This window comes from Nanorana parkeri, unplaced genomic scaffold (genome assembly GCF_000935625.1).
Source record: "Nanorana parkeri isolate BGI_ZX_2015 unplaced genomic scaffold, ASM93562v1 scaffold1054, whole genome shotgun sequence".
Classification (NCBI taxonomy): domain Eukaryota; kingdom Metazoa; phylum Chordata; class Amphibia; order Anura; family Dicroglossidae; genus Nanorana; species Nanorana parkeri.
In genome coordinates, this window is record NW_017307322.1 from 176,866 (window position 1) to 190,127 (window position 13,262).

A 13,262-nucleotide genomic window follows, 5' to 3' on the forward strand; every position below is an offset into this window, starting at 1 on the left:
TAGAAGGTGCTCGAGAGACAAACGCCGAACGGGCCGGTGTGCGCACGCACACACTGCCCGTTCAGCATTGCGGTCATCGGAAGCCCGCCCCTCAGGGGGGCGGGCTTGCGATGGTCGAGAGTACGATCTGCCTGTCCAAGATGGGCAGATCGTACGTTTTTTTAAGTACTTTACAACCATCGCAAGACTAGGGTCTTGCAATGGTTGTAAAGTGCATGGCCACCTTAATGAGAAATACATGGTATGGTCCAACACACTTTGGATTCTATAAAAGGTCACCAATAATTAAAATTTTTACATTGTATATAGATGCATGTAACAATTCAGGCCAGATAGCAGAAAGAGTGTCACATTGATTGGTCTTATTTCAGAATAAAACAAGACTGTATTTTCCAAATAAATGTTTTCGGCCTTTAGTCAAAATGTATTGGTGCTCGCTTTCTTCTATCCCTCTAGATTTTTGTTGCTGGGGAGATTCCTTTTTATATCTGTCCTGGTGATCATTATCTTCATGACTGAAAACGAGGGAGAGTGGAGACAACTGTTCCAGTGGCAGCTTTCCAAGTGGGGATTACTTCTCACTTTGGGCTCATGATGTGAAGTCTCTGTGAGGGCCAGCAAAAGCAGAACTAACAGATTTTTAGCCATTCTTAATTCTATCCATAACTTAAAGTGACACTAAACTCAGGAGTTAAATCTTAAATATGCATTCAAGTACCTGAACTGTTAACAAAAATGTATCTTATTTGTGTATGACTCGGCTGTAGATCCTCACATCATCTCCTTCTGGAGGGTGGCTACTTTTGTTACCCATGGTCCCTGTGTGTGTTGTAAAGTAGTCACCGCTCCAAGCTCGCTCCTGTGATGGACTACAATCTCATATGTAGTTTACTCATTTATTAACCTAATCCTCAGGCCCGCCCGGCTACCTTCGTGCTGCAAAACCAGTCCCTGCAGCCTCTTCTTCCCCGGGCTCCAGCGGTCGAAAGACTGGTGAAATCATCACATCTTATACAGGTCCAATGACTGGCACTAGATATGAGGATGCTGAGGGACATTTCATAACAGGTGCAGAGGGGGAGAGAGGTGCGTTGCGACCGCCACGGGACCGAGGATCAAGTGAGAAAATTCGGGTTATTGTGAGCGTCTTAGACAAAACAAGCACTTAGACCTTGCAGTGCAGGGGAGCACCACTGCAAGGGTAAGTATTTGAGTTCTTATTTAACCACCTTCCGTCCATGGCCGCTAGCGAACGACCGGACGGTAGTCTGCTAGGAGCGGGAGGGCGTCTTAAGACGTCCTGCCCCTCCCCCCTCTCGTGTGCGGCGCTCAGCTCGCACACGAGAGGGAAAACTGTGAGCATGATGGCTGTTTACATACAGAGCCGCCCGATCGCTTGCAGGGTGTGCGCCCCCCGTACCTCAGTCCCGCCGTCTCCTTGCCGCCGGTCCCGTGATCCGCTATGGCCTGTGCTGCTGGGACCGGCACGGTGACGCTCTAACAGCAGATCAAAGGGAGATCAGAACTCGATCTACCTTTGATCTCTTTTCCTGTCCCCGAATGCAGGAAGTGATGTATATTACATCACTTCCTGCATTCAGTGTCACTCCGGTGCGGAACACCAGAGAGAAGCTGATGAGGCTACCTTGCAAAAAAAAGAATTGATACTTACCTGTCCTACCATCCTTGCTGTCGATCTTTACTCTCTTGAAGAGCATTTGGTGTGTGCGATTCGTTTTGTTCCGAATCGAAATTCTGACGAAATTTAGGAAATTCTGATGTATCCGAATTACAGAAATAATGAATGCAAACGAATCCGAATTTCCGATTCCAAAATTCGTTAGCGGTAGTTTGTACGAAATTTATTTGATAACATTCCTACCAGAACCTTGATCCGAGCACAGGCCAGGCAGGGCAGGAAAGGGGCGAACGATCGAGCGCTGCAACAAAATTTTGTCCAACAAATGAAATTTCGCTGACAACTTTTGTCCGAATCCAAATCCCAAAACAAATGGAATTTCAGACCCGAATCCCGTAAAACGAAATAACGCAAAATCCGCATGAAAACGAAACAAAATTTTTTTTTCCAGGGGACATGTCTAAAGAGCATATTCTGGTGAAGAATCTTCCATGTGTGTCAGATGCTTGGTCACCCGCTGTGCTCTGCGGTTCCTTCAGCCGGCCCCTACGTCACTACAGGACACAGTAGTAAGAACAATATTAAAATCTGACTTGCAATGGGTTCCTTCACTTTGCAAGCAGTATCTGCACCTTCCAATGTATTATTAAATAAACCCAGTAACAGTATATCTTACTATTGCCTCCACTTGTCCCGTTTCCAAAGACATTGGTGCATGTGCCTCTCATGGTTACTGTGGCCCCGTAGTTAGGCTGCACTGAGTGCATTAGATAAAGGAATGATATATTGCTCCCTAAAGGACTTCTGTTTTCCATAGACACCGCAGTGTTTTCTCCAGTATACTCTTGATACAGAACCTTTATATAGCAGCTCCTCTTGATTGGCCGCCCAGCCACATCACACACCACCAAAGGAACGAGCTTCCTAAAAGCCTGCGTGTCTCCACTCTGATCTGCTCATTTGATCATCGTACTTTGTCACCGTGACTTGTGTTACTAAGCCACATTGACAGGGATACCCTTTAATCATGTAAAATGTAAATAAAGCTTAAGGCTGTTGCTAAGGGCTCTTTAGAGCGGAGGATTCTCTGCTATATATAGATGATTATTAATACACCAACAGATGAAATCTGCCTTTCCTTAATAGGATTCTGGGTATTGTTGTGAGCAGAATTTTTGTTTTATATGCAGGATTTACAGCTTTGCATGTGCAGTTTCTGAATACAGACCCAATTCTGAATTCTGAATACAGATCCAATGCATGATGATGGGAAATCAAACTTTACAGGAAAGACATTTATAATAGCATTTTCTTTGCATTAAATTGTACAGACAGGAGTGCTACAGTATTGTAAAATGATCATGACCAATCAATCAGGCGGGGGGGATTGCAAGTTCACCTATTACTAATGCATAAAAACTGTAGAACCAGCACACGATGATCTTTCAAAGAAATTGAAACTTTATTCCACATGCATCTATACAAAGAACAACCACTACGCGTTTCTGCCTTACTCTGCCTTAGTTATAGCTTCTCCAGAAGAGAGTCATCTGTGCACCGAATGGGGATTGCAGGGACACATGATAGGAATCAGCTGTGCGCTTTGTGTTTTCACATTACCAATGTATAGTCTCTTGTTCTACTCAGGATCCTGATAAATAGACATGAAATTTGGACGAATATCGGCATATTCGGAAATTTTAATGGATCTGGATTTCCAAATGAAAGAAATAACAAATCCGAACGTATTCAAATTTATGATAACGAAAATTTTAGATGCATCCAAATTTTTTTCCAAATGTCAAGAGACATGTGACATCATGAGACTTGTTGCGCCCATTTGTTTACATTCCATGACAGCTCTCAGTCTCCCAAAGGAATGTAAATAAATGGGCGGAACAAGTCCCGGGACGTCATGACTCGCTCCGCCCCTTTGTTGACATTTGGGTCAAAGCTGTCATTTTGCGGAGGTGTTTGTCGGGATTAGCCAAGGCAGCGGGTGGCGGGAATTTTTTCTTTCACTGAGTCGCCATCATCTATTGTGATTAACGTGGATCTACATCGCTGGACAATGTGATTTGACTTTGAATGACATCGATGGAATTTTCTAAAACTCTTGTGGTTTTTTTTTTCAAATAAAGGACTTTTTTTTTACGGTGTGGTGTGTTTATTTGCAATTTTACTGTTTATTTGGTGAATAAGTAGGGGTAGCAACTGATTTTTTTTCTGTAGTTTAGTTTATTATATTTAGTGCTCTATATTTTACGTTTTTTTTTATAGCTAAGCGTTACTTAGCTGCCAGAGTTCTGCAAATCCCAGGACTGGATGTCTTTTTTTCTTTTTGTGAAGAAATTTTTAAATAATGAGGCTAGTGAGGGGCACAACATATGGTCCGGGATACTTGAAAGGATTTCTATAGAGATATCTTAAGTTCTCTGCACCATTATAAAACCACACAGGGATCATGGGGCACAAAAGTAGCCACCCTCCAGAAGGAAGGACAGTGTCAGCACCAATTCAGAGATGATTGGAGGATCTAAAGCCAAGTGATACTCAGATTAGGTCCAGGATTGTTAATAGTTAGGTACTTGAATGCATTTTTAAGATTTAACTTCTGAGTTTAGTGTCACTTTAACTTAAACTGGGTTTATTTAATCCATCAGACAAATTCAGCCGCAATACATTTGGTGGAGCTTCTAAATGCATAAATCTGAGCTGTGCAACCTCATTTGCTCACAGTCACAGAGAATGTTTTTGGGTAAATTCCAAAAATAACGATTTACCTAGCAGGGAATATAAGTGCTGAAACAGTTATAAGACTATAGCCACCTAGATTGTTGGTTGTTTCCTGATCTGTTTTAAAGCACAACTAAGGTCACAACCTATGTGTTTATGGGGGCACCCAGATCCCTATAAGCTCCCCTGCCCGCAGACCTCAACCACCGGACCAGGGTTGTGGAAAAGATGCTCTTGTCCTCATCGACATGGGGACAAGGTGCTTTGCCAAGGAGTCCCTCCATGTTGAGGGCATGTGGCCTGGTATGGTGAAGGAGGGAGGGGCGGGGCATACGCTTGCTTCCTGCTCCGTCCGGCTGCTGCTCCGATCAAGGGTCTGGTAAGAGATTTTAGGGGGGACCCACACGTTTTTTCATCAAATATTCAGATACGCTTGGATACGTTATTTTTTCATTCGTATGCATGCGAATGTCTGAATTTGCCGATCATCGTCTGAATTTCAATTCAGATCGTAAGGAATCGCACATGTATACTTAGCTTGCTACTAGCAAACACTCATGCCCAGGATGAGCCCTACCCCAAGAATACCATTGCAGTCCATAGACTAGTTTCCATCTGGCTTCCTCTACACAGTCTTTGCACTCACATTATCCTTGAGAAGGTCATTGCAGTGACGAGACAGGCCTACCCTCGCTGCCAGAACAGAACAGCCACAGATGCCATGCATGTCTCTTAAGCTTCCCAGCCCATAAGAAAGGAACGTCCAGTTGGGTTTAGATTAAATGAACTAAAAGTAGAAACTAAAGCCTCTGCCAGCTTTTTTTGTGCCATCTGTGTCCCATTGGTCAGATTTCCCTTCCATTCCTGTCTAATAACCACAACAGAAAGTGGGAAGACATCCTTCCAAAGTGAGGGAAATCCTTTGGGGTCAGCAGGGTCACTAGAACTCCCCATTGGAAGAGTTCCTATCTATTCCAGTTTTGATGACAACCCAAAATTTGGGATTTACTTTCACTGATAACAGTCACCAGGAGAAATAGAGAGATGAATGTCTGGAATCAGACAGTAGTAAAACCTGTGTAAGTGCTAACACAACGCTAAAGGTTTAAAGTGAACTAAATGATTCTATAAAGAAATATATATTTGGTTTAAAAATACCTTCTTACGAAAGTGTCTAAAAATTGCCTATTTAGTGTTAGTACATAACATTCAGAGCATAGGGCTCCTAAAAAGGTACAATGTGACAGGATATCAGAAAAAATATCGAAATTCTTTGAAACATTAATACATCGGGTTAGTGAGTGAAAATACAAATCATTAAATAAATAAAAATCCAGTGAAGCAAAAAATATTCCAGTGAAAAACAGTGGTGTTGAGATTAGATGCAAATATTTCCTCCAAAGTCTCAGTCCGTGATAAAAATAGCAAATAAATGCAAAAATAGAAAATATAAAAAATTAAAATATAAAAAATATACAGCAGCTCTTCTTAGGCAATTAATTGGTTTTGGTAGAGAAAAACCTTCAAGGAATGAAGCTGTCTTTCTCTTCTAAAAATCCCTTTTGATTCACCATCGGGACCGGGAGAAAAACATCAGTTATTTAGCGGGCAAAAGGAGCCGGGATACTGCCGTAGAAGACTAGCTGGATCTGCTGCAGTGCGGCTAGTGAAGATACCTGCCGGTATCCGCTCCAGTGCCGGGGGAGTCCTGCACGTATCGGTGGGAGAGCTGAGGGACCAGACCCACACCTTTGAGAGGGGCTTGATTTCCACACACCATCTGGTGAGTAACCATTACTTGGGGGGCCGCAGATCGGGCGAGGAAGAGCTGCTGTATATTTTTTATATTTTCTTTTTTTATATTTTCTATTTTTGCATTTATTTGCTATTTTTGGTGGCATTAATCACATGGGACTGTGCGATTTTACACTGTACTAGTGTGAACGGGCCCTCAAAAACACTGACAGACACACACAACCACAGACACATTCTCGCACACACTCCAAAAAAAATATATTTATTTTTTAAGATCCACCCAGTCTCCCTACCTTATGAGAACTGGAATGGATCCTCAGCTTGGGGTCCATTGTGAGCTGCTGTGCTGTGATGGAGCTCCATCCATATGTACATTGTACAGCTTCATTGTGCACCCTGTAAAGGTGCCAGGAGCCAGAATGTGAGGTCAGTCCAGTCAAGGCACCTCTATAGGGCACATGAGGGAGCTGGAAGCAATGCACATATGGATGGAGCTCCCTTATGGCCATACTTCCAGCCCACCCCACCTCACCTCAAGCTGACACGCAGGGCCAGGCAGCATATTTTGAATGGCTGCTCGGTGTGAGAACTAACGGTGCTGCTCTAGGGGGAGGCTAAAGAGTGTCTCACCTAGAGAAGTGGAAGGCCATCACCTAAAATTGATGGAAAAAAAATTCCAGCACAAGGGGCGAAGGGGGTTCTTCACAGTAGGGTCTGGAACTCACTGCCACAGGCGGTGATTTCAGCAAATAATGTGGAATTGTTCAAGAAACTTTTGGACGATTTCTTAAGGGACCGTAATATACAGGGGTACGGGTACTCCTAGAATGAGATCCTAATAGGTTGGACTTGATGGACTAATGTCTTTATTCAACCTCAAATACTATGTAACTATGTGGCGACCCACTGAACATGGGGTCGCGGCCCACTTTTGGGTCACAACCCACCAGTTGAGAACCAAGGAATTAAAGTGTATCTATAGCCCAAACTCTTTTTTTGTTTTGGATAGAGTGGGGAAGGATTAGAACTCTTGTCAAGTTTTGGAAGCTTCATTGGAGAGATTCCTTTACTTTCTGTCTGGTAAGAATGTTGTTTCAGGACAGGAAGTGAGGGAAAATATCTCTAACCACAACACAAACAGATATATATGTACTGTAAATATTTCATTTTTTTTAAGCTACGAAGTGGAATGCTAGAACCTCTGTATGCTTTTTATTGTATTCTGCTTTCCTGGTGCAGATTTTCCCTCAATCCCTGTCTGGTAAAGCCATGCCTGCTAACTGTCTCTCATTTAAAAGTCCATGATTTGGAAGGAATCAAATCCCTCTGTCCCTCTTTCTTGCCTAGTTGCCCCTTTTTTTGGTCTGATGTACAGATATCTAAGAAAAGCTTCTTTTTAAATACCAAATGTATTATTCTGCACTAAAACCTTCATCCTATCTCTTGACTACCGTATTTGCAATTTTAAAAAGCAAGTATGAAGGAAAAATAATGGTGGAAAAACAACATTATTGGGTTTAACCAATCATTTTTGACATATGAATTCGTAATGGTTTGCATAATAGGGGTCGTAGCAGTGGTGTGTTCATTAGCTAAACACATTGAGGGGAATTGATTAAAACTGGAGCAGAGAGAATCTGGAGCATGGCAACCAATCAGCTTCTCTCTTTCATTTTCAAATCTTAACTGAACAAACTGAAGAGAAAAGCCGATTGGTTTCCCTGGCCAACTGCTCCATGTTTTGTCTGCTCCAGTTTTGATAAATTTCCCTCATTGTGTTGGAAGGTGTCCTTCTTTCTCATCGTACAAAGTTAGGAGGTATGGTAAAACGTTGTCTCCAGGACAGAAAGTGAGAGGACATCTCTGTAATGAAGCTGTGGATAGCAGCAAAAACTGACAGAGGTTCTACCCTCCCTCCATTCTATCCAAAACAAAACAAAAAAAGTTTCCTGTACAGATACACTTCAAGATAATTGATGAATCAAAATTATTTTTATAGTTACCCAATCACACTGATTTTGACTGGATTGGTTATAAACACCTTGTGACTCAGCAGGTGCACTCATATGATTAGATCAAGAAGAATGATCGATTGGCCACATTGGACGTTTCTGAACAGATACACTACCTGTCCCAAAAAAAAGACGCACACTCTAATATTTGTTTGGACCGCCTTTAGCTTTTATTACAGCACACATTTGCTGTGGCATCATTTCAATCAGCTTACGCAATGTCACAACATTTTTTTCCATCCAGATTTGCATTCATTTCTCACCAAGATCATGTAGTGATGATGGGAGAGTCGGACCACTGTTTAATGTTTTCTCCAGCACATCCCAAAGATTCTCAATGGTGTTAAGGTCTGGACTCTGTGGTGGCCAATCCATGTGTGAAAATGATGTCTCATGCTCCCTGAACCCCTTTCCCAATTTGAGCCCGATGAATCCCGGTATTGTCATCTCTGAATATGCACAATGTGCCATCAGGGAAGAAAAAATCAATTGATGAAAAAACCTGGTCATTCAGAATAATCAGGTAGGCATCTGACCTCAGTTTTTGGGCACATAACGTTGCTGAATCTAGACCTATTATCCAATGGAAGGCTCTGACCTATTTGCTTAGCTAAATCCACGTTGTTTTTTATGGACAGGCAGTGTATTGTGCAGGTTTCTTCCAATTGCTCAGGTAGCTCTTATATGTTACAAAAGTTTCTCTGCAATTTATAAAGATCGTGTCCTTTATTGCAATGTTTTGGTGCAATTCTGGATGCTGAGTTCATCTTCAACAATAAGCTCCACTATAGTAGTATGTGGAACAAAGGTAATTCCTGAGATGAAGGCTTGGCACTTCTTAGGTATACTGTTCTTACCAGAAAATGGAAACACCTTTCCTTTTTTTGGTCAGTAAAATGCAGCTGAAAGCGCAGGCTGGGAAATAATCCTGGAAACAGCTGCTATCCTGCATAGGTGGCAAGGAGCCTAGAATGTGCTATTCTTAGATTAAGAAAATAGAATTGGGTCAGGTTACACTGAACTTGTCATCATAATCTCCTTTAAAATCAAAATTAACTGGCTGAAGGTCAGAAAAGACTATGGGCAATGTATATATTAAAGTGGCTTTTCTTATCATTCATCATCCAATAATAAATAAATGACTTTTTCCTATTATCCCTCTTTCATTAAAGGATAAACCTGCCCTAAACTAATTATTCAGATTTGTGTCGACTTCAGAATTTAGAAGCCCTCACAATCCCAAATTCTGATTCTGCTCACACATTGCAACCATGACAGGCCCTCTTATAAATCAGTTTACCATGTCTTGAAACAAGCAAGCTTTCATTTCTGGCTGCACCTATGACTTGCTGTAGAAATACCCAATAAAACAGACAGAAGCTTGTACATGTGGGATAACAGGGAGACTTTTACTGGTTGCTTCAAAGACATTTGTTTGCTGACTAGTCTTTAGAGCAATGCACGCCCATGATGCTACTGAATATCATTTTAGAAACCAGTAAAAGCTTTCCAGTGATCCTACATATCCAAGCTTTAGTTGTCTTGTTGTATCTCCCCGCATCATGCTATAAACTACATATAAACCCTAACTAAAAGCAGACCTTCAGTGCCTAAATCCACTTTAGCTCCCTGCAATCCCCTCCCACTCCTACGCAATATAAATGGTGGGGGTGGTGGATGTTATTTTTTTGGCTGGCCCTGCCCCCTAGGCAAGAATGGCACATCCTGCTTCCCTGTCCTGGGATATCCCAGTCAGATATCACAGGAGGCTACAGGAGCAGGGACCCACATCAACCATGGGACAGACCTGGCAGCGTGTCATCGGGGACCTTCTGCAGAACCGGAAGAGACAGCGACTCCTGATGATGAACATCAGAAACATGGTGATGTGGGACCCAGCCTGTGGCAGTGGAAGGCTCTCTACATGCACTCAAGCAAGTCCATATAGTAGCCTATAAAAGATGGTGAGAATATAGGAGCACATCTGGTAGACAGGGGCAGAGCCTTGCACCTGAACAAAGACCTTCATGGCAAGAGCACCAGATATTATTTTAATGAAAGACACAGTTTTAACCACTTTCTGTCCATTGGCCGTACCTAAATGGCCAAACTGGAGCCTTGTAAACACCCCAGTGGTGATTAAATACCACCAAAACAAAGCTCTATGTGTTCCCCAAAAAATGGTATAAAATTAATTCCAGTACAGCCTTGCATGACTGAATAAATGTCGGTCAAAGTACTGCAGCGCTGAATACTGAAAAATGGTCTGGGCAAGAAGGGGGTGTAAAACCCCAGTCAGCAAGTGGTTAAACATATATAACAATTACTTCTTTTAAAACGTAATAACGTCTTTAATCAAAGTTCCCCCCATTGGTGAGAAACTTTTCCAAGCCTTACTCAGCCGGTTCTTCTGAAAAATATTCAGCAATAAGTTAGTTCCCAAGATCACCAAAAAAAGTAAAAAAATTATGTAGACCCTCCACAAATGTGAGCTTTGCAAAAACAGCTTTTTGCTTTCCAATAAATTTAGACCATGCTACGGATGTCACTTATCTCTCAACATCCCACAATAGGCTGGGCATAACTAACAGCTGGGTATAAAGCTCAGTGTGGACCAGTGACGTGCGGTACCTCTTGCTCCGGGTGAGGCATTCCCCAGCCTCGCCCCCAGCACGTCACACCCACCCCGCCGGCTGTAGCCCCACCCACAACCCGTCCCCAAGCTAGTGTAAAGGAGGAAGGGAGGAGAGAGGGAGGAGCCTCCCTGTCCCTCACTTGCTCCTCACTGCTGAGGCGCTCCGTCCATGACAGGTTACACAGCGGGGAGGCTTTCCCTTCTGTGTAACCTGTTAGATGCCGATCTGAATGGAGAAAAAGCCGTCAGCTTTAGACGTGAAGCTGACAGCTTTTTCCTCCATAATTCTAGGTGAGGCTCACCACTTAGATTTAGCTAAGCAAAGAGATCAGAACCTTCCATTGGATAATAGGTCTAGGATCAGCAATATTAGGTGTCCAAAAAATTAGATCAGTTGCCTACCTGAATGCACTTAATGACCTGGTTTTTATGCATTGGATTTATTCTTCCCTAAAGCACAAGCATATTCCAAGATGACAATGCCAGGATTCATCGGCAGGATGCAGACCTTAACCCCACTGAGAATCTTTGGGCTGTGCTGAAGAAGTCTTTACACAGTGGTCCAACTCTCCCATCATCACTACAAGATCTTGGTGAGAAATTAATGCAACTCTGGACAGAAATAAATGTTGTGACATTACATAAACTTACTGAAATTATACCACAGGGAATGCATGCCGTAATGAAAGCTAAAGGTGGTCTAACAAAATATTAGAGTGCGTGAATTTTTTGGGGACAGGCAGTGTAGGCAATAACTTTAATATGAGAAAAGTGCAAGGGTCAGTGTGTCCAAAGCCATGGCCTTTGTGTCTTTAGAGGCTGTAGAGTCAACATTGACTTGATGACACCTAATAAGTGATTGTTTATTCTTGGAGTGTCATAAGTGTTTTGTCATAAAAAAAGCTGCTAAACTTTCATACCAAAGACCAAAGTTTTCAAATGCTGAAAACGATCATTGCACATGAATTCACTATTCGCATACTATGTTTTAGGAGAGGAGATAAAATGTATTTAAAAGACACAATCAATTAGTGTACTTTAGTGGGAGAGAAAGGGAATTTGAAGTACAAATGTTTGCTTAGAGCAAAAGCCTCTTATGGTCAGGCGATTTATCAAACCTAGGCCATAACAAGCCTTGATGGATGTGTTACACTTACCCTAACAGCGATTGTCTTTTATTAGTCCAGTGGGATGTGTTGTTTTCTCTATACAACCTGTGGCTTTGCTTGTCTTATGCACCACACAGATTTAATGGAGGGCCCCTTCCTGTTCCAACGTGACTGCGCATCAGTGCACAAAGCAAGGTCCATAAAGACATGGATGAGCGAGTTTGGGGTGGAGGAACTTGAGTGGTCTGCACAGAGTCCTGACCTCAACCCGACAGAACACCTTTGGGATTAATTAGATTGGAGACTGCGAGCCCAGCCTTTTCCTCCAACATCAGTACCTGACCTCACAAATGTGCTACTGGAAGAATGGTCAAACATTCCCATAGACACACTCCTAAACCTTGTGGACGCTGTCCCAGAAGAGTTGAAGCTGTTATAGCTGCAAAGGGTGGGCCAACTCAATTTTTAACCCTACAGACTAAGACTAGGATGCCATTAAAGTTCATGTGCGTGTAAAGGCAGGTGTCCCGATACTTTTGGCAATATATTGTGTATATATTTGTGTACTTCTCCAGCAGCATGGCCGGCAAGAGAGTCCTGGTGATCCTCGCCAAAGGAGCAGAGGAGATGGAAACGGTCATACCCACTGATTTGATGAGGAGGGCTGGAATCACTGTGGTAGTCGCCGGCCTGACAGGCAAAGAACCCGTTCAGTGCAGCAGAGACGTTGTTATCTGTCCGGACACCAGTCTAGAAGAGGCACGCAAGCAGGGTCCTTATGATGCTGTGGTCCTTCCTGGAGGAAATCTCGGAGCTCAGAATTTGTCGGAGTCTCCTGCAGTGAAGGAAGTGTTACAGGAACAGGATGCTAAAAAAGGTCTGATTGCTGCTATTTGTGCAGGCCCCACTGCCCTTCTGGCCCATGGAATAGGATATGGAAAAAAAGTCACCACACATCCCCTGGCCAAGGACAAGATGATGACTGGAGACCACTACAAATACTCCGAAAACCGAGTGGAACAGGACGGCCATATTCTCACCAGCCGCGGACCCGGCACCAGCTTTGAGTTCGGCCTGGCTATCGTAGAATGCTTAGCAGGGAAAGAGACAGCGGAGCAGGTCAAAGCTCCCCTAGTTCTCAAAGATTAAGACTGCCATCCACCTTTCACTTCTAGTTTAGATTGACAAACCAAAACTCTCTTCAGGGGTACGGGTACTCCTAGAATGAGATCCTAATAGGTTGGACTTGATGGACTAATGTCTTTATTCAACCTCAAATACTATATATATATATTATTATTATTTTTTTGTCACCAAAGATAAGATAAAGCATTAGCATTTATTATCAATGTTTGGACAGAGCTCAGTCCATCTTT

General features: G+C 42.8%; 1 protein-coding gene across 1 annotated transcript in view; it reads left to right on the plus strand.

Annotated features, from left to right (window-relative positions):
* The window catches only part of LOC108796089 (protein deglycase DJ-1), a 28,146-nt gene extending 15,107 nt beyond the window's left edge, over window positions 1-13,039 (plus strand). The window contains exon 2 of the mRNA XM_018567480.1: window positions 12,459-13,039. Within this exon, the coding sequence (XP_018422982.1) occupies window positions 12,466-13,035 (570 nt within the window). The 5' untranslated portion in view covers window positions 12,459-12,465 and the 3' untranslated portion in view covers window positions 13,036-13,039. The remainder of the gene's footprint in view (window positions 1-12,458) is intronic.
* The last annotated feature ends 223 nt before the right edge of the window (window positions 13,040-13,262 follow it).